Below are 21520 nucleotides of genomic sequence, written 5' to 3'. Positions count from 1 at the left end.
AAGCTGCACTACCTAATGTGTTAAGTACTGCAATGTACGCCTCCTCAACAAGATCCCACCCCTTGGCTAATACCTAGAAAATTACTCTTCTCTGTTCCCTGCCCGTGGGTGTGACTATGGCCAAAGAGGCTGGCCCTCACAACTCATCCCATCTAAATCTCCTCCTGCTCAGCCCTCTAAAGTATCTTGGCCAATTTGAGCAACTGAGTGTTCACAGGATGCACCACCTATCCCACAATCCGGAGGGGAGACCAGGAGAGGCTTGCTCCCCCGACCCTCATTCCTCCACTGATTATTAAACAGTCAGCTTCAATTATGTTCATATAGACTTTTTTTCCTCCCAATGTAATCAAATTAGTAAATAAACTGATAATTTACTGTATTTTGCTAGTGAATAAAGCTAATGCACACTGGATGTGTTGCCCTCTATCTGCTATCAACCCGTAGTACTAGTAATGCCATGTTAGTTGTGTAAGTCCTGGGAAAACCATTGTACTCAAACCAGTTAAGTAAACAACTAGGCTATTGTACCTTTCTTGCATGTCATACTAGTAGTCTTCCTCTAGTTACTAACGCCTGTAGTTAGTAGAACTGGTTTGAGAACCGTGGATGTCTTCTCTAATCCTGAATATCCAGAAATAGCGGATAAATGTTATAGTACCTTCTGAAGCGCAACAAATACCCAGAGTTGTCAAGGTGCTAGCTTTGAGTGAGTGGACATAGAATCACCCTTAACTAGAGCAGAACCAAGTTTTTAATTCCTTCGTAAAGGCTAGTAGGTTAGGTTTAACTCTAATGTTTAACTCTAATGTAAAACGGAAGTTGGTTCCATTCTAATGCGGTCGAGGTCACAAAACCTCTTCCTACCCAGTTGACCCGTTTGAACCTGGGAACCACAAGTTTATACGCGCCAGTGGAACAAAGGCTTCTCCCTGGACTGTACCATTTAAAAGATTGCATCAAATTGTATGGGCCTACACCACGAGAAGCTTTGTAGGCAAGACAGAGTGTCTTAAACCTAATACGCTGACTGACAGGGAGCCATTGTAGGCATGGGTATGGGTATAGGTGTAGGGATAGGTGCTCCCTGATCTGTGAGGCACCAAGAACTAAACAGACATCTTGCTATGTCTTAATACTTCCTACGCACCCTGGTCAAGGCTGTCAGGACAGCTGTACTCAGGCAAGTTTATATTCTGCATCTTTGCTGGCTCTGAAAGTTGGGACTCATGCGGATTTTGGGGAGATGCAAGGTTGAGCTCCATCTGTTTTTCCACTGCCCAGACAGGAACCAAATAACACCTTTGGTATCAAGTGTAATTATACTGGCAACATTGAAAAGCTTACAGAAAATGGCCTGTTTGAATCTCTAGAGCATCTGCCATAACTTGTTCACATATGTAACCTTTGTTACATATGCACCCAGGGTGCTCATAGGTGTTGCATACTTGGCCTCATTTTACACGTACTGTAAGATATCTAGCACCCAATGGAGCCTTTGACCAAACATAAATACTTAGATTGTGCATCTCTATTTTTAATGCAATGATAAATCATTATGGCCATATAAAGTGGGGCTTGCAGAAATGATAACCGAGGTCATGCAGTTAAAGAGAAATCATAGTAGAACTTCCCTTATGAAAATGTGTAAGTCTAGGATTCGGAATTTTATGCATTTCTGGCAACTCACTAAATACAGTTGGAGTGCTGATTTGTGCAAGCAAATAGAGAACAACAGTGGATTATCTGGGCGTTAAGCAATCCACTGGAGTATGTCTGGGAGATTTTGTGCAAAAGCACATTTTCTTTCTGTGTAAAATTCCCTTAACGCTACACTGCTATGAGATATGTGGACGTTCACTTAACCTAATGAGTTGGGAAAGTCCTTACTTTAGCTTTTCATGGGAGGATGTTTAGGTGCATTTCTGGAGTGGGAAATGACTTGGATGTTCTTTTTGAAGAGTCGCACCCACAAACGTTTGGGAATGTTTGCCAATATTTGAATGACCATTCGCTCTCTAGTGTTCACACTACTCTGCCCCTGCAATAACGATCATATAAATAAAGAACTTTGTATCATATGCACTCTTGTGAGTTGCCACCTCCCTAAAGTGTAAAGGTTTTTGATATTCAAGTAAAATAATCCTTGATCTTTTAGTATTACCAGCATTGGGATGTGTTCAGAAGACAAATGCTAGGATTTCCTACCAATAATACTTTACTTTTAGTCCTACATGCCCTCACCCTACTCATCCACGGATAGGATATCACATTCCCTTTTATCTTAATAACATCGCACCGAGGGACATTGCATGACTTTCGGCCCTGATTCTTCCCAAGAAGGCATGTCTCATGCCCATAACCCTGATGAGATCACAGTAGTGGCCTTCTCTGAAGTTTCATTATAACTGTATGGCTCATACAACAGTTATAATAGACAAATGTCTAGATTAGATGCCACCTATATTAGGGGTCTTTGACAATGCCGGGGCATAATACTGCCCTAAATTGAAGCTAGTCAGTGAAACTAGGGAGTCCGACATCTTCTTGATGTGATTGGGGGAGCTTCTCCTGGTCAAGAAAAGTTTGAAAAATGAGGTCAATAGCACAATTTCCACATAGATTTGCTAAAGGACTATAGACTCTGAAAAGATACTCATTAAATATGACAAGCCAATGAAACCTGACTGTACCCAGGACAACACCCCCATTTTTTATCAAAATGTGCTATGGCTACCCAAAACAATCAGGGGAAAGCCAGGGATCACAGTTGCAACCCCTAAATGATGTCCATGATCTGCAAGTAATTGCACTTTTCATCCGTTTCAGTTGTTATCCAAAAGCCATTTCCTTTGGCTTATGTTCCAGTGACTAGATGTATCTGGTTTAGTTTCTAGTGGGCCAGCTACTACTTTTATGTAATGACTGTACTTACCTGGTGCCGACAGCAAATGTTGTAAAATAATGGAACCTTGGTCCAACAAACAGTGAATCTACATATTGAAGAATCTTAGGTAACTCTCAATTAATTGGGGAAAAGACCATACTTTACTAATGGTGCAGATCGTATCAGCTGTAGATAGGCTAAACATCAGGGGTGCCATCACAACTTCCTGTTTTAAGCCCTTATTAGGTTAGTAGGATATTTTTGCTTAAATGGAATCATTCTGGACCAGCTTCACTCGGCCTAACCTGAGTCAAAGTTTACACATTTTATATGACACACAGTTATTTACCCTATTAAAGACACACTTGTATTCTAAAAACAGGTGAATAGTAATGCATTACTTTAATGTATCGCCTTATAAATGAGAGCCATTACACTGCCTCACTTGCTACACTGAGGTCACAATCTGTTTAAGAAATGTGAATGAGTAGATTTTCAGATGCCTTAGCATCATGATCCTTTAGTTTTAATTTAGTGTACATCTTAGTTTCCACTTCTGACAATGCTGTCACGCCTGTCAGCAGTATGGTCAGTATTGCCTTCTTTCAAAACAGGTTGGAGTATTGCCCCTGGCAGTTATCCGGGTAACTGCCAATTGTATAGCAGATATATGGTGGAGTAGGCCATTAAGGTCAATAAGTTGAAATGTCATTGGAGCCCACTGCAAGTCCTCCACATCCCAAGCCCCCAGCCCCCAGGTCTCACTACTTGGGCACCATATCAAATCTACCACTGTAAACTTGCATATCAGATAGTTTTGGCTGGGCTAGGCAAGTATCCTGACCCTATGACTCTAATTTGCATTAATTTGCAAGCCCGCTGTGTCATTATTAATAGCCCTCAAATTTCTTCAGTTACAGCGTTAAACATTCTCCAAGATGGCAATCCTCTGCAGTGTTAAAAATTGCTGGTTGCACTCCCATATTGATTAAATATATATATCATTTTTTTTTTTAGGACACATACTTATTTCAGAACAGAATTGAACTGGTTCCAATTCAAACACCTCTTTTAATTTTTTTTTTCTTGGCCTTTAAAGATGATATAAGTTGATATAAACCACTTGGAAGATTTCACGCCCAATTCTCTCCAAACATTTTTGGGTTAAACAGAATAAGTAAACAACAAACTGGATGCTGTGATTAAAAGGAAACCGCTATCACTACCTTCTCCTACCTGCAATACATTTAGCCCTTGAGTCAGCTACTTTAATGCCTACCAAATTCCCAAATTGCAATCGGCCTCCTCTAGCCATCCTGGAAATATCTTTGTCAACATATTTTAGATGTTTTTTCTAAAAGTTTCCTATAGAATTTTTTTTTTTTTTTTTTTTTTTTTTTGAAAAAGTTTTTATTGAGCAATAATTCGGTTACAAGTACGGGCCTACAACCACCCGGGCCGGCCGCTAGGTACAGAAGGAAATCTACACATATCAAGGCTACAATCAGTTCCCAGGGCACTGCCCCGCAGTGGCACCAGATAGTTCTCAAGGAACAGGAAGCGTGAGTCCAACAATCACCAAAACAAAAGGACAAACAATAAAAAACATAAGGCGAGTTATGAGGGAAACCAGTGCGGGTCAGGCTCCCCCCGGGAAACTCCAGTCAGGACAATTGAGCAAACCGCTAAAGAGAGGAGTACCGGGAGGCCGGGGACGGAGGGGGGGGGGAGGGGGTCAAGGGAGACGAACGTCCATATGTAGTTGTTCCAAAAACCTATAGAAATTTTAAACAATAAAATAGTATACAATTTATAGAAAGGCATTTTCCTCCAAGATCATATATCATACAATTTAAATATGGCTTTTGTTCAGTTTACCATGCCACTGAAATAATACTCATTCAGTAGTCAGTACATTTGATCATATGATCTAGTATTACAATGAAACAATAGGCTTAAAAACTGGAATTAAGCATGCACATCATAATACGTGCATTGAAAAATACAGTAAGCATTACATACTCTGACATTAAGGTAGGAAGGTTCTTTTTGGGATTAATTTAATATATTGTCATTCCGATATCAAGATATTTAATTGTGAGTAAAGTGGCTAATTCTTCTTGTCGGGTCAATACTCAATATTACTTAAAGACTGGTCTAATAATTTTTCCCCTCGTTCAAGAAAAGCAGACAATCTGAAAGGAGATGGGAAATGCTATTTTTAACATTTAAATCACAGAAAAAGTCATTATTATTCAAACTAATTCTGCCTGTAAGACTATCCAAAATGGATCAATTCTGATAAGAATTCGTAAAATTTGGTTCTGGATGTGTTTATCTGGGATGTCATGCTTGAAGGGAAAAATCTCTTAATCCCCTAAATTATCAAAGGAATGCATCACAGACTTTGTAACAGACAAAGCGATTTAGTCTTTAGAATTACTACTGCTTATAACCTTTTCGTCAGTATTATGTAAGTTTGTGTGTCATTGTAACACTGTAACAAGAGTGCAAGCTCTGCAACAATTGTGTCCCTAATTCAGTGAGCCTTGTGTCAGTGATATGAGCTGTATTTGTATCTGTATGTTTAAAAAGTTTTCACTATAGATTATCAGTATTTGCATTTTGTAATGTTAACACTGCTTAGGTATTTATTCCTTTTCATTTTTTATTCTAGGTGTACTAATATAACCAATTAATGCTTGTGAGTAGGCATGCATTCTTGTACCAGCAAGCCTCATAGTTTGTTTAATCTGCTACTATTTGATTTTTTATTACATTTTTGGTATTTCTTTTAGTTGCATTCTGTAACAGTATGCACACTCAATTTTCAGTCTGCATGCTATCCTTTGCAAATGAAATATTATGCATTACATTCTTATTTGCCTATTGTTGTTTAGTGTGATTGGTTTTCTTTCTTTGCTTGATTTGCCCTCAGAAAAGGAGAACATATTGTTGGCTGTACGGGTACTCATTCTCAGTAAGCTTGTGATGGGCCTAGCAGGATAGTATGCAAATTGCCCTTTTCAATCAAATTCAAGCTGATTTCTAGTACATGCCCTGAACAGTTGTCATTTGGCGCAATTGACCCATTCGTCCATCTATTTCATACAATACTTCAATTGAAGTTTAATCTGCAGTTATACCTCTTGTGTAAGGATAAGGAAAGCTTGGTATCAATCAGTGGAATACTCTTTCTTTATCCCAGACTAGTTCTGGAAGCCCTGCTCAGCTCAAGGACTTAGCATACCTGCAAGGCAATCATCTCAAGTGATAATTAAAGGACCCTTTAACTTTTTGTTTTAATTGACATCAAGATGGTGTATTCGGACTATTTGTCCCATTCTCTGCTCAGGCATGTATTCCTTACATCTTGGCTTAAGAATCTTGCTGCCTTGATGTGTTGAATTAAAGTCTGCTGGTTTGAAGTGTAAGTTGGCCTTTTATATGCTCTAGAGTGTCACAGATAATCCCCATCACATCAGATATGATCTCTTAAAACAAGGGTTCATCTCTGGCAATTGGGTACATGTAAATTCTTACTTATTAATATTTCTGGAAATTGACCTATTGCTGAATTCGTGAACTGCCTCACTCTGTAGCTAAAAGAATTTTGTTTCCTACTAGGGTTGTTTAGCGCTAATAGGTTTCCTATTCTGAGGGTGTGACCAATTTTTTATTTAAAATGTTTTCTATTGTGTAAATGTGTATTGTGTTTGACCTGCTGCACTAAAACTGTATAGTTCACCTTTACACAATATGCATATTTGTTCTGAATTTTAAACTGTGCGAGTTTTCTAGTCTCTGATTTCCTTAAACTCTATCAAAATATACTTTTCTTCATAAAGTGTTGATTATATCATGCTTAGTAGTATTTTAAGCGGCAATTGATAAAAAATAATATGAATGATTTTTATCCATAACATATCTGTTGATCATCAATTAATCTATTTTTCCCTAATTTCTTCACAATGGGTTATTGGACATATGATTTTTCAGGCAGAGCTATGGGACACCCAAGAGAAGCATGGGTATAGCCCTCATTATCATCTAACCTTCTTGTCAGCTCTGACTTCCCTCATAGGGGCACCCCGCCTAAAAGCCAAGTCTGTCGCATCTGATTCCAACTTTGGATGGCTGTTCTTGAACTGTAACTTAGTGAATATCCATAGCTCTAGAGATTTCACTGCTAGTCTGACTTATCCATCATCCACACAGGCTCTCCATTCTTCTTGGACATTTGGGGAATCCTGTTCCATCTTAATATCCTGAGTTTGAAAACTGAATTTCTTTGAGGTTCCCAAATTATTACTTGACCATCCAGCCCCAAAAAATAATTTTTGTTGTTTTCATAGACCATTTCTTTATACTCGGATAGTTTGTTTATTGAATGCTGATATGTCAGCTTGGTAATTAATTTTATTCCTGCTCGTAGATGCCAGCTTTCTATAATGGACAACCTGTAGGAACCGACGATGCAGATTTCAAGCAGATGTTCAAATTGCATTGCAAATGGGGATCTTTTATAAGGAAGAAACCAATGATATGTTAACGTTTGTGTGTTCCTGTTATTAAATGCTTCATTTGAGACCTGTAATGAAATATTTCAGATGCTCCCTTTTAACACCAGTGAACTACATTAGTGCTGATACAGTTTCACCTCTGAATTCTAAATGGAGATTACTTGGTTTGAAATACTTATCAATTAAATCTTGCAGTAGCTTTATTCGATTTATCAATAAATCATAAAAGCATACAAATACAATTTATGCAGACAATTTAAGAACAGTTTTCATATGAACAAAGTTACAAAAATGGATAAAACATTTCTCCAAAAGTTAAAATCTACAGCAGTCATTTGGATGAGGGGCCTCGTTTTACACTAATCAGTCAATATTAACATGTGTTAGTTAACTCATTGAGTTTCTAAATTTCATCACTGACATTAAGAAGCGAGAAACAGCAAAGATGACATCCACATCTTCTAAAAGCAAAAATTTTAAATATGCAGGTTTACATGTTCTTATCCCCCAGCGTTTAAGTAAGGGTAGAAGAAATAATTTCCTCGGGCTGGTATACAGATTACAAAAGAACATGATGTGAATGTTACTTTGTGTTGAATGGTCGTCGCATGGACATATTAATTTCAATGAGGCCCAGTCATTCTGTTTCGGCAAAGTGACCAAGCGGTAGAAAATCCCTAGGCGCAGCCTAGTTAAAAGCATGCGAGCATAGGGTGCTTTTTCAATCCCAAGGTAAGATTGTAGGCCTTCAGTAGGGGTGATTTGCTGATAGCTCAGGGTTGTGCCTTTAAGTTTCTCAGTGTCCCATCTAGCACTCTCTAAGTGTATAGATAATAGTTTTTTAAGGGCCGGTCTAGTCAAGGTTTGTAGGGTCTCTGGTTCGTCGTAAAATTCAGAGTGTCCAATGTTAGAAAACATCGTTTGTACGTATCGCAGCCACTTGACTTTTGCTACACCGTCCAAAGCCATGCAGTCTTTTATGAGATTTCTATTCAATTTGCACTCCTCTGTGGTCCAAATCTTATGCCAGAGCAAACAAGGTGATATTTTTATGATGTCGCTAAGGTATTTGACGCTGGTCTCAATGTGAGTCATAAAAGTCGAAGTGGTTTTGGACACACCTAGTAAGTAACAGATGAAGATATTCTCGCAAGTTTGTAATGAGGACACATTCTCGAAACCCCAGAGACCTGCGCCATATGTGGCCGTAGCTATACACTTTGCCCGGTAGATCTGTAACATTTCTTGAATGGGTTTACCCCCAATTTTGGCTGCAAAGGTTCTTAAAGCACCTATGGCACGGCTAAAGGCGAGTTTCCTAGCTGACACTGCGTGTTTCCACCTTCCCCACCTGTCAAACACAATGCCCAAATAGCAAAAAGTGTCTGTGATGGCAATCTTTTGCTGATCTAAATATATTGAGCATGATGGTCTGTTGTTTTTTTGGGAGCAGGGCATGGAGAAAGTTTTGGAAATGTTCACCTTTAAATTTCTTTTACCCATGTAGGATGAAAATTCATTTACTGCTCTCTGCAAACCTACTTTTGTCCTAGACATAATTGCCGCGTCATCGGCATATAAAAGAATGGGTACAGGCCTACCATTAACAGCCGGATAATCGCTTGACAGAGTTATTAAGCTTTCAGCGATAGAGTTTATGTAGAATGTGAAAAGCAAGGGCGCAAGTATGCAGCCTTGCCTCACCCCTCTGTTTATGGCAAATTTTTGTGAACATTGCCCCTGGGTCCCAAATCTTACTCTGGCCCCCGCTTCTCTATATAGTTCTTTGATAAATGTGAGGATAGCTGAGTCCACCCCGATGTCTTCCAGTGTCGACCAGAGCACCGCATGGTCCACGCAATCGAATGCGGAGCTGAGGTCGACAAAGGTAACAAATAGGTCCCCTTTTTTGGCCTGCGTATATTTAGAGACTAATAGGGACAAGTTTAGGGATTGCTCCAATGTCCCTAGTCCCTTTCGGAACCCATATTGGAACTCCGAGATAACCTTCTTCTCTTCTTCCCAGTGTTGTATCCTCTTAAGGACAATCCTGCCAGCAACTTTCATGAGTCCGTCCAATAGCGATATTGGACGGTAACAAGCCGGGTCGTCCCTATTCCCTTTTTTAAATATGGGGACTACGATTGCGTCCGACCAGGTGGTAATAAAACCGCATTTATTTCCCATATTTAATACATTGGTTAACAAGGGAACCCAGAAGTCCGGTTCTGATTTATAGAGATCCACTGGGGTGTGGTCAGGGCCGGGGGCTTTACCTAAAGGACTTTCTCTAAGGGCATCTTCCACTTCTAGTGTGGTAAATACCAGTTCAATAGGGTAAGGAGGTGCTGGGGAGACAGTTAGGTGGTTATCCTGAAATATGCTATCTGGGGGTGAATTCACCTTGCATGGGTTCGGGACATTACCCTGTGTGTTGTTGGAATAAAGATTACCATAATGTTCTACCCAGAGCTCAGCCGTTATAGCCACTTCTACAGAATTATCTCTGTCTTTTGAGTTATAAACAGATCTTATGACTTTCCAGAAGGCATTGCTGTCCTTATTCCTGGCGGCTACCCCCAAAGCTTCCCAGGCCTCCTGCTTCAGTTTCGCCCTCCGCTGTTTAATTGCCAGCTTATAATCGTATCTCGCTTGACGAATTTGAACTCTATCTTTTGGGTCGGCAGACAAAGCTTTCTTTAAGATTTTCAGTATAGATGTACATCTAGAGTCAAACCACCCACGAGTATGCCTCCCCTTGTCTTTGCAGTTCCTAGTCAGTGCATTTTTTATATGGCGCTGAATGTTAGAAAAAGCAACCATGATGCTCTTTGGGTCAGTATCTTCCTCTAAGCAGGCAAGTATGTCCGTGGAGCAAGAGGATAGGAAGTTTTGAAAGAAGGATGTTGGGTTCATTGTCTCCCATTTAATTACATACCCATTGGTCTTAGATAGGGTAACCTCAAATGGATATAGAACCCTACTAAGTTCCTTTACTTTGCCCTCCATGAGATTTACCCCGAAGGTGATGGGATAATGATCGCTCATGGGGTCATCCCCCGTTTCCCAGAAGGTTATAAAGTCAGGATAGGTGGGTGATATCAAGGCAAAATCGATTGTGGATTTACAACCTCTTCCATTGTACGTTGGGGCAAAGGGAACCGGGGGGGAGCATGCCTGGTTAATAAAGGTGAGGTCAAAGGTAAATATGACATTGTTAAGAAGAGACCCCATGTTGGTGTGGGAGAAGTGCAGAGGACCGTCCGCCCCGAGATCTGACAGGCCGCACAAACCTAGCTCAGAAGACGGACAGACGGAACAATTGAAGTCACCCACCCACAACATTATGTGATCCCCCGAACCTTGATCTCTCAGTTTGTGAATATGATGGATCATAATATTCAAATTTGATTCCACCTCACTAATTGGCAAATTATTATAAAAATTCACAAGAATCACCTTTTGCGAAGTGCCCCATTTAAGTAGTATGATTTGGAAGTACTGATTGGATTGGAAATCGCAAACTTTTACATCCCCTGCGTTAGATATGTATGTGCACAAGCCCCCCTTGTTGCGACCCTGGGCTGATGGCACAGCTGGGGAATGGAAGGTTCGGTAGCCCAACATGTGCACTTCCTCTATAAGCCAGGTTTCTTGTAGGCATAGGATGCCATACTTCTGCACAATCTCCAGCCAAGGTTTGTGGGTGATCTTACTACCGAGGCCTGCAACATTCCAAGAAAGGAGAGAGTGCATTGGGTTTCTAATTTCCTGTGGATGATGCCCTGCATTCCCCGTTGTGCCTATCCGAAGTTGCAGGTGTGCAAGGTCTGCCTGTAGTTTGACCTGTGCAGTAAGAGGGTGCTGTTCAGGGGGGTTTAGGTCTATCCCAATGTGGCTTGGAACTTGGGGTATGGGCATTAATTTTTCACTCGGGACAGTTTCTGTTAGGGGATTTTGGGCATTGGTAAGGATTGGAGCGACACTAATTCCCAGTCAATCCACCTGATCCAGACATTCAAACCTGTTCATAGTGGGTGCTCCTTCCCACCAGTTGTTAAAGGGTTGCCAACCATCCCCATGTCCTTTCCATCTACGATTGTGGGCTATTGACCAAGCCCCAGGTGGCTCAACAGTCTGTTTTGGAGGATAGAAAAAGGTGAGGGGTCTGGTGACAATAGATTGGTCAGTATCCTGTGAATCCCATATAGTGATATGCTGGGCTGTGTGAGGGTCTGCAAATGAGACCACTATGCAGTCTCCAGGGATGGATTTATGGGTACGACCCACCCATGGCACTCTCCTAACCATTAGAACCCTAGTCCTAACAGTATTGGGGAGCTGTCTATTGATGTTGAGCCAGTTAATCACCTTATTCTTTAGGGACCACTGGGTCTCCATAGAAAGCGGGTCAAGTGGTGGTACACCAGCCAGTATGACGACGTAGGGCCCGGCGTCAGGAGGAAGATCAATGTAGCCCCCACGAAAGTTCTGGCGGCCATGGTACTGGTTAGTTATGCGCGCAGTAGGGGGGATATTAGTCTTATTGGGCTTGTGGGCGGCCTTAGGGATAGAGTTGGGTAAGGTCTGGTTCTCGGGGCCTTTTGCCACTGGTATTGGGATTTTTGGTATTAGGGGAAAGGGAACGATTGGCTTAGCGCGGGGTTTGGGTATTGGGGTTGGCTTTGGTGGGGGTAGGGACAAGACCGGAGGTAGCATTTCAGGGGCAAGGGAACTAACGTTAATTTCTGGAGCCGGGTGAATACCATCGTCATTCTCCTGAGGAGTACTCTCAGCAATATGAGGATAAGTTGCTTCCAGTTGTTTTAGGCTAAGGGTGGCCAGGGAGACTAAGGTCTTATCCATCTCGAGGAGATTATTCTCGATACGAGAGAGTCTGAGTTCCAGAGGTGACAGTAATTGTTTTAATGTACCCCAGACTATCTTAAGAAAATCTTCGTCATCACCCCCCTTGTCTCTATCCCTCCCTGGCTCACTTTGCCCTCCCTCTTTGGGTTTCTCACCATATGTGGGGAGAGGCCCTTGAATAGGGTCAAGGACTACGTTAAGATTGCTGTGTTCCCTGTCCCCCCCTATTAGATGGTTAACCAAATTTGGCGCTTGTATGGTCTCCCCAGTGGTGGGTAGTGTTTGCCTATTATTAAAGAACTGCAACCTTGCAATTTTTTCTTTTTTGCGGGCATAAGCAGATCTTGCATTGTTTTTCTTTTTTAGAGTTGGGCCATCTTTGTTTTTATTTTTTGCTACTGGGGGAGAAAGGTCAGGGGGGTCAGGGCTATCCGACAAGACAATGGCAGTTCCAGGTCCAGTGGGCGCGATTCCCTCGAAAGTTTTGGGGGGCACAGTAGTTAAGGTGGGTATAGACTCTAATGGAAGGGAAAGAGATGGGGGAGCATGGTGAACATCGGCATGGATTATCAGTGGGGGAGGGCAAGAAGCATGTTGTGGAGATGCAGCAGACGCGATTTTCCCTAGGGAAGATTTTTTAGAGTTAGCAAAGGTCTGGGAAAGCCTACGTGCCGCGTCAAGCTCAACTGACACCCTCTTCTGCATTTTAGTGATTTCAGCATCAATTGCTAGATTAGTCTTAACAAGGAAATCATCCAATGTCCCGCTGGGCTTACTCAGCCCCATTGCAGTTTTACTGCGACTGCCCCGTGTACTCATGATATATTTGAATTGCAGTACCCACAATGTACTTACTGGTGGAAAAGGGACGAGTCAGATAACAAGAACCAAGGGGGGTGGGCCAGGCCAGTCCTCTATGTCCTCGAACGGCCCGCTCTTTGCCCGGTCTTCGCCCCGGCCCTTGCCCCGCGCGCGTCCCGCGTGCGCGTGGCTTTGGCAGATTATCAAGGGGAGTGACAGGAGGGGGCGGGAAGAGGACCAGCTGCGGCCGATCCGCGCCGCTCAGCAGGCTGGTCCTCGAAGTCCCGCCTCTGAGCTTGTGTGTTGCGAGGTGGTTGCAGTAGACGCGTTGGTGCTCCTATGCACAACAGGGGACCAAAAAAACCAGGACCCTGACACAGTCTTGAGCCTGTGAGCGGCGCCCGCGGAGCGGGGGCCGCGAGGCGGTGAGTTAGCAGCTGGAAAAGAACAGGCAACCGGGACAGCACTCCCAACACAGCCAAAGGACGAACCCAAGCAGCACAGTCTCCGTGAGGTTTTAAACAGGTGGAGGGGGCGGGAAGAGGACCAGCTGTGGCCGATCAGCGCCGCTCAGCAGGCTGGTCCTCGCAGTCCCGCCTCTGAGCTTGTGTGTTGCGAGGTGGTTGCAGTAGACGCGTTGGTGCTCCTATGCACAACAGGGGACCAAAAAAACCAGGACCCTGACACAGTCTTGAGCCTGCGAGCGGCCCCCGCGGAGCGGGGGCCGCGAGGCGGTGAGTTAGCAGCTGGAAAAGAACAGGCAACCGGGACAGCACTCCCAACACAGCCAAAGGACGAACCCAAGCAGCACAGTCTCCGTGAGGTTTTAAACAGGTGGAGGGGGCGGGAAGAGGACCAGCTGCGGCCGATCAGCGCCGCTCAGCAGGCTGGTCCTCGCAGTCCCGCCTCTGAGCTTGTGTGTTGCGAGGTGGTTGCAGTAGACGCGTTGGTGCTCCTATGCACAACAGGGGACCAAAAAAAAAAACAGGACCCTGACACAGTCTTGAGCCTGCGAGCGGCGCCCGCGGAGCGGGGGCCGCGAGGCGGTGAGTTAGCAGCTGGAAAAGAACAGGCAACCGGGACAGCACTCCCAACACAGCCAAAGGACGAACCCAAGCAGCACAGTCTCCGTGAGGTTTTAAACAGGTGGAGGGGGCGGGAAGAGGACCAGCTGCGGCCGATCAGCGCCGCTCAGCAGGCTGGTCCTCGCAGTCCCGCCTCTGAGCTTGTGTGTTGCGAGGTGGTTGCAGTAGACGCGTTGGTGCTCCTATGCACAACAGGGGACCAAAAAAAAAACCAGGACCCTGACACAGTCTTGAGCCTGCGAGCGGCACCCGCGGAGCGGGGGCCGCGAGGCGGTGAGTTAGCAGCTGGAAAAGAACAGGCAACCGGGACAGCACTCCCAACACAGCCAAATATACAGTATTTTGTTTGTGATTTTGCATCCATATTTTTTTAAGTTCATAAAACCATTGTGGGAAGTCAGACAAGATTTAAGTTACAGCATAAGAAACTGTATTTCCCTAAATGTCGAATCCTGAAATTATGGTTTCTCATCTTGTTAAAAGCCAATGCTAGCATTCATGAGAAAAATATTTTTAGTTGTAGATTGGGTTAGTTTTTTTAATTCAAGAACGTGTTAAATAATTGCATGGACTGCAGAAAAAAGTTCATTTTTTTTTTTATTTTTTTTTACATTTAGGATATTCTGTTGCGGTTGGAGACTTTAACGGTGATGGAATTGAAGGTTTGTCTGCTTCTATTATCCTTTCAGCATGTTGAACATATTCGTATTGCATTTTTACATTGTTATAGTGATACTGCTGTAAATATATATATTTCAGTAGCATTTTATTATGGGAAAACAACCAAATTACTGAACAAAAAAACAGTCAAACTGTTTTGGTGAAAGCCCATCTTGGCAAATAGGAATCATGCTGAGCAAACATGAAGAATTGTGACAAATGTGGTATTGATGTCTGAGTTTGGATGGAAATGCATTGTAAAAAAACACAAAAACCTTTACAGCAGTTAACAAAACTTAAAACATTGGAAGGTTGCTTATTTTTGCAGAATTTAGTGAACAAATGGTTTCAGATTGCAGTAGTCTTTTTGTTTTTTTACTTTTTCTATCACAACCCTAAATTGGAAGCATGAAGGGGAAAAGAAGCACAGTAGAAGGATGGAGAAAAAGAAAGTTAATAAGAAAGTTGTAAGGTCCGTAGGTTAGGCAGAGTGATGAAGAACTGCAATTGGATGTAAAGGGAATTGGCCACAAATAAAAGAGAAAACATCTGAATATGCCAAGTTAATTTAAAAAAATGGAGAATTGAGGTGGAGATGCAAAAGAAAAATGGAGCAGGGTGCCAGGCACACATTAAGAAAAATTAGAAAAAAATGGATAAGGCAGGTTTGGAAAAGGGTAATGGATGAAGTGGCCTGAGAGAAAGAAGGAAAATAGATTAATAGATTATTTTGGGTATTATCTGCCAGCTAGAAATCCAGGGAAAACAACTGGTGACAGGAGGGAGAAATAGGGAAAAGCAGAAATAAGAAGGGGTGCTTTAAGGGGTCTCCTGACCCATCCATCCGATCTAGCATAGTGATCTATCTTGGTAAAAGGCGTTTACCAAATTGGTTTAAAAAAACATGATGACCAACATTTATCATGAAACTATGGAGAGAACAGATTAGTTAAAACAAATGAATTAAAAACTTACCAATTTAGGGCCTCATTACAATGTTGGTCGGAAAGCAAACTGACCGAACAACCGATTACGATACTTCCGAACACCATTCGGAAAGTCTCCTATTGACTTCAATGAGAGCCTGTGTTCCGACCGACAACACAGGCTCTCACTGAAAAAAATAGTGGTTGCGGAAAACCTTGCACCCTGTGGTGGGCATACCATGGTGCCTCCCACACTGTGCATGGTATTAAAAAGGGGTCCCATGGGTACCCCCATGGCCCCTAACCGGTGACCTCAGGATAAAGGGGTGGCCTACTATGGCCCCCACAGTCAGTTTCCAACTGCCTTTTCATGTCGGACAGACCGATTCGGTAAGGCTGTTCAGAATCCAACATCATAATACGTCAGTTTGCTTTCCGACCAAGAACATCATAATTAGTCGGTCGGAAATGTTTCTGACCGAGTCAGAAACATAGGTTCCAACACGGTTTAGGGAAATCCGACTGCCGTTCCGAGCCATTCTGACCGACATCGTAATGAGGCCCCTAGTTTGTCACAGAGCTCTTATGCAATCATAAAGTTGCAATTAATATGACACAGAAAGAATGCACTCATTTGATACAAGAGAAATTGGTACTTGTGAATAACCTTGTTGGATTTTGGCCATATTTTCATTTGTAGTTTCTTCTTTATCCTGCAATCTTTGAGCAATTAGATTTTCCTCCTGTATCCTACATGGCCATACTTTAGATTTTAAAAAGCTCTGCGCTTTGATGCTTATCTATACATACATTCTTTAGTTTTAAGTTACTATTGTAAAACAATCCCACAAGCATTGCATTTTGCCTGCAAAGTATTGCAAAATTATGTGGAATGACATTACGTAAGATTAGTTGATCAGTTGGGTTCCATTAGGACATAGCACCCCCCCCCCCCCCGACCACTTAATAATTTTCTAATGATGTATGAAGTAGACCTTGTCCATCTAAGTTCAATAATCGGGAAATTCTCTCCTTCCCACAGTATTCCCATTTACTAATATCATTGTAGCAAAACGTCTGCATCCAGCCTCACTAGATATGGTTGGTTGAGAGCGCATAGATTATTATTGTCCTGTGGCAGCCCGTGTTCCAATGCTGATTATAAGAACTATGGATGAAACGTAGAAATTAATATCTTAGCACCTTAGACAAAAAAAAACTTGAACACAAATTTCCCCCAAATTCGTTAACAATATTGTTTTCCACTCAGACTTTGTATCCGGTGTTCCAAGAGCAGCCAGAACCTTAGGCATGGTAAGTATCTAAGACATACATTTTCATCTATATTGTAGTTTACAAATCAAAATACTTATATTCTAATATTTATTTTTATATTTTCCTTTCTTTTATTACATTTTTAGGTTTCTGTTTTTGATGGAAAGAGTATGACCTCCTTAGTAAATTTTACTGGAGAGCAGGTACGTCAATCTGATTAATTCTGACCCATGTTCCTCAAATTCACTGTTATCGGGGTGATTTTTCACAGGGTATTTTCATCCTCACATTTCTCTTTCCTTTTATGAACTGAATTGTATTTTATTATTTCATGTCTTGGTGATCACAGACTTGCCTAGTACCCTTTCTCCTGTGCCCCTTTTTCTCATCTAGATTCCTGTAGTCAATTTCCTCCAAAATACACTATCTGTTATGATATCATATGGATCAGTCTTTACGTGTTCCTTTACTCATTTATTAGGGGAAAATAGTCATATGCCACCACACAGTCTACAGTTGTGGTTCTTTACTGAGGTCAGAGCTGTATTTTAACATTTTTTGTTTATTTCATCCGATGAAAATGGCATTTCAAACTTCTACATGCTGCCTCCTTAAGTGTACCTTTGTTTATTATTTCGATATACCTGCCAAAAATACTTTCACAGTATTGGTATTAATATATTTGCCTTAAGCTTCTCACCTTAGGTATATCCTCTGCCAAACAATCAACTTTGCTGTGTATGCATAGTTTCCTTTTTTTTCTTAAAACCATTCAAGTTAAACAATCTTGAGATCACTTATGATGCAATATTAACTGTAGTATAGTAAAGTGACGCTTTTGGTCAACATTCTTAAGTGCAATTCAGTGGTTTTGAACGTAATTCTGCTGTTTTTGTTCTAGAAAAGTATCTCCTGGATATGTAGAAATCTGAATGGATAACATGCTTGCTTTGTATGATTTTTGTTTTTGCAGGAGATAGACCCTAATGGAAGCTTATAGTTTTCACAAATCTATTAAAATACAACTCCTCCATTATTTACAATACTAAGCAAATTGTGGAAATACTCACTTGGTGAATACATCGTGAAAATAGGAATTCTATAACTTTACTGTATCTGCACCTGAAACTTTTATAAGAAAATCTTCAGCTGTTATGTTTGTTTTACTTCCATAGAATTGGAAACTGGCATGCACAAATGCTTCCTTGAAGCCGAACACACAAACATAGGCTTGCTTGCCACATTTTAAACTATAGGATACAGACTTCTGGAAATTCCCTGGCTCCTCCCCCATCTTGATCAAACCCAAAGAAAGACTGACAGAATTACTTGACTGCAAATAGCAGTACTAAGCTTAATTTTAACCTCACACACGATAACTCCCAAACATTCTTCTTCTTTGAGGAACACAAGAAAGCTAAATTATATGTAAACTCAATGATGTCTTTCAACGAAGAATTGTTTCCCTTTTTTATAATACAGTTTCACGAGAATGTTATTACCCAAAAATTACTATTGTTCCAAATCTCACTAAAATGACTACAATCACCCAAACTCTCTTCTTAAAGTGAGGAAATCAGTACAAGTTTAAGGTTTGTACGCATTCCTAAACACAAATTTGATAAATATGGCAGTTAAAGAGGAGCGAAAAGTAGACTTGGCAAGAAGTAGATAAAAGAGAAAAATATTTATTGCAAGGTGTGTCTGCTGGTGATTAGATTTAAATGGCTGTCTGGCAGTATTTTGTGACATATGAAGGAGTAGATGGGGAAGTTTATGCACTTCTCACTGGTTGAAACAGCATTCGAAACAATATGAAACATTGCTTCGTCACAATCCACACATAAAATAATCCAAACCTGCTTGATATTCTACCACTTTCATAATGTTTCCATATACGATGCATATATCCGGGTTAAGTTAGGGGATACACTGCATTTGTAGCCAGTCCTTAAATGTATCCATGTCAAATCTTGTTATTGTGAATCAAGTTTATCTCCTGAAAATGGATTATGCTGTAACCATTACACCATCAATGTGCTTTTAGTCATAACCACACAGACTTTAGGAAGTCCTTGTTATAAAAAAAAAACTTGTTTGGGAGGCTTTGACTTCTGAATAAGTGCTGACATATTCTGTGAAGCACTACAGAGCCTGGGAGATGTGATGTGTGCCTATTATATAACAAGCCCACCCACATGTAATACCATAATCTTGAGTGTCCATCACTACATCAAAATGAGTAAGCATATGGGAATATCCCAAACATGAATGGATGGATTAAAGATTCATTCTTCATTCCGATTACGCTTTACTGACCTATTCCTCTATAGAAACGTCATTCCAGAAGCTATCCCTTTCAGGGTCATATCTTAGTGTCACATCACGCTTTCCATAATGCCTTCAACAAGTACCGGCACCACCGCAAGGATAGGCAACACCAACACTTATTTTAAACACTCTAAACCTGAATATTACTTAATACTTGATTTGGTAGTACCACTCTAAAACATGAAATAGAAGACAAGATTAAATGTTGCCAGCATGTTGTCCAATTTGAATTTGCTAACCTAAAAATAATGAACTGCAACCTAGAGTGGAAACATTGTAAAACCAAGTTTGGGGATGACTACTTCAAGTGCAGAAGAAATACTGTGTGTAAATATGATTCTGTGTTGGGCTTCCTATTTAATCTGTTTATATGGTATTTCATGCTTCCTGTGGCACATCACCTATATTTTGTGTATTAGGCATAAGCTATCATACATTCTATATACAAGGCCTATTGTTCAAATCCCTGATATTCTTTAATAAATTTGTACTGCATTTGCACAGCAAATATCTTTAAAACAGGCATCAGTCATATGTAACTTTTTGAAGTGATTCAGAATCAAACTAAACATTGACTCATCCCTAAATAATGACCTTAGTCCCTCGCAAATAAATTAAAATTGAGCAGGGAGAGTTTCAATACAGCACTTTAAAGTAGCATTGTCTTTGTTCTTTCAGCTTTTGCACCAAGAGAATTTATTTGTAGGCAAGCATTTAATAAATCACAAATTTTTGCATAGTATGGCCATATAGCAAAACGATCACAATAACGTAAGACAGAGCTCCTTAAACTGCTCAAGAATATTACAGTGCAGTTAAGGAATCAAACACATGCAGTGAGCTGTTGAAAATAGTATTGCACCCTGTTTTCTAAAGAGAAACCTTTTCACATTCCAACAACAGATGTCCGACTAACATTTTTCGACTTCAACCTATTGAGGATCTGAAAATCGATATCCGACAGAACATGTACATTCCATAACCCTTACTCTACTTCATCATCCTTCTAACTCACAATCATAACCCAGGTTTTTAAGGCAGGCAGACCAATAACATTTCCTACTTCTCCTACTTTCTGTAAAGCCCTTCTTGCTGAGATGCCCAGAGGGCCTCCTTAGCACTCTCTGGTGGGCACAGACCTTTTCAATGAATCTCTTCAAAAAAGTATCAATCCGGTTGATCTGGAAAAAGCAATAACAACTGGTTAAACAAAGTAACCGCTCACCCCAAAAAGAACCTAACCAAATACTTCTCTGTTAATTACTGAAAAAGGAGCTGTATAGCAGTACTCTATAAGCCTGCTGAATCAGAAGTTAGATTTGGACTAAATAAAAGGGAGCTGTATAGCAGTACTCTATAAGCCTGCTAAATCAGAAGTTAGATTTGGACTAAATAAAAGCATTGACTCTATTGGCATACATCCAGGTAAATCGCCTCTACTCCTTTTTTGTTGTCCTACAAACAATCTTATTCTACCTAGATTTATCCACAACCTCTGACAAAGTAGACCACTGAATCCTATTTGATTGACGATCTAGGATCATCTTGACTTGGATTGAACCACACTTTACAAACTTCTGGCAACAATTTTTCACTCTCATACACATTATGCTCAAGAGACTCACTATTATTTTTATTAATCAAATATATGTGAACCCTCACCACCCTTACACTTGTGAATTAACTATACCCCTTCCAAATCTATATGTTTATGGTTGATACCCTGATCCAATCTGCATTGATACCGATCTGGGAACGACACAAATACATGAGCAACACATTTCTTTACGAAGAGAAACATATTTCTATATCTCTTTCCATCTCTGTACAGGTCAAAGAATGAAATTATGCTGGTGGATTGTGATGACAGCAATACAGTAACTTTCGCATTGCCCAATTACTGGGTGCAAACTCAGTGGAGACACTAAGGGCCTGATTTAATTCCTGACGGACATATTGTTCTGCCAAGGCAATGAGTAAACTACTCAGTCGCCCTGGTGGAGGGAACGCCCAACAGATTTTTAAATGACCATCAAGCTGGCAGTCCTTTATAAAACATTGCCAGGAACCGCTGTCTCAGCAGTTGCTGTCAGTGCATTGCACTGTTTGGTACAGGGCTCTGTCAGCAGGACAGAGAACTGCAGCAAAAAAGTTTTCTTTTTT

General features: G+C 41.1%; 1 protein-coding gene across 1 annotated transcript in view; it reads left to right on the top strand.

The window, feature by feature from the left end:
- Positions 1-21520, top strand: part of ITGAV (integrin subunit alpha V) — a 382159-nt gene that overhangs the window by 160657 nt on the left and 199982 nt on the right. The window contains exons 8-10 of the mRNA XM_085648702.1: positions 14783-14827; positions 17022-17065; positions 17173-17229. Of these exons, the coding sequence (XP_085504828.1) occupies positions 14783-14827; positions 17022-17065; positions 17173-17229 (146 nt within the window). The remainder of the gene's footprint in view (positions 1-14782; positions 14828-17021; positions 17066-17172; positions 17230-21520) is intronic.

This window comes from Triturus cristatus, chromosome 3_2 (genome assembly GCF_964204655.1).
Source record: "Triturus cristatus chromosome 3_2, aTriCri1.1, whole genome shotgun sequence".
In the NCBI taxonomy this organism is placed as follows: domain Eukaryota; kingdom Metazoa; phylum Chordata; class Amphibia; order Caudata; family Salamandridae; genus Triturus; species Triturus cristatus.
The sequence above is the reverse complement of the archived record's forward strand: the minus strand, read 5'-3'. Positions and strand labels throughout refer to the sequence as shown.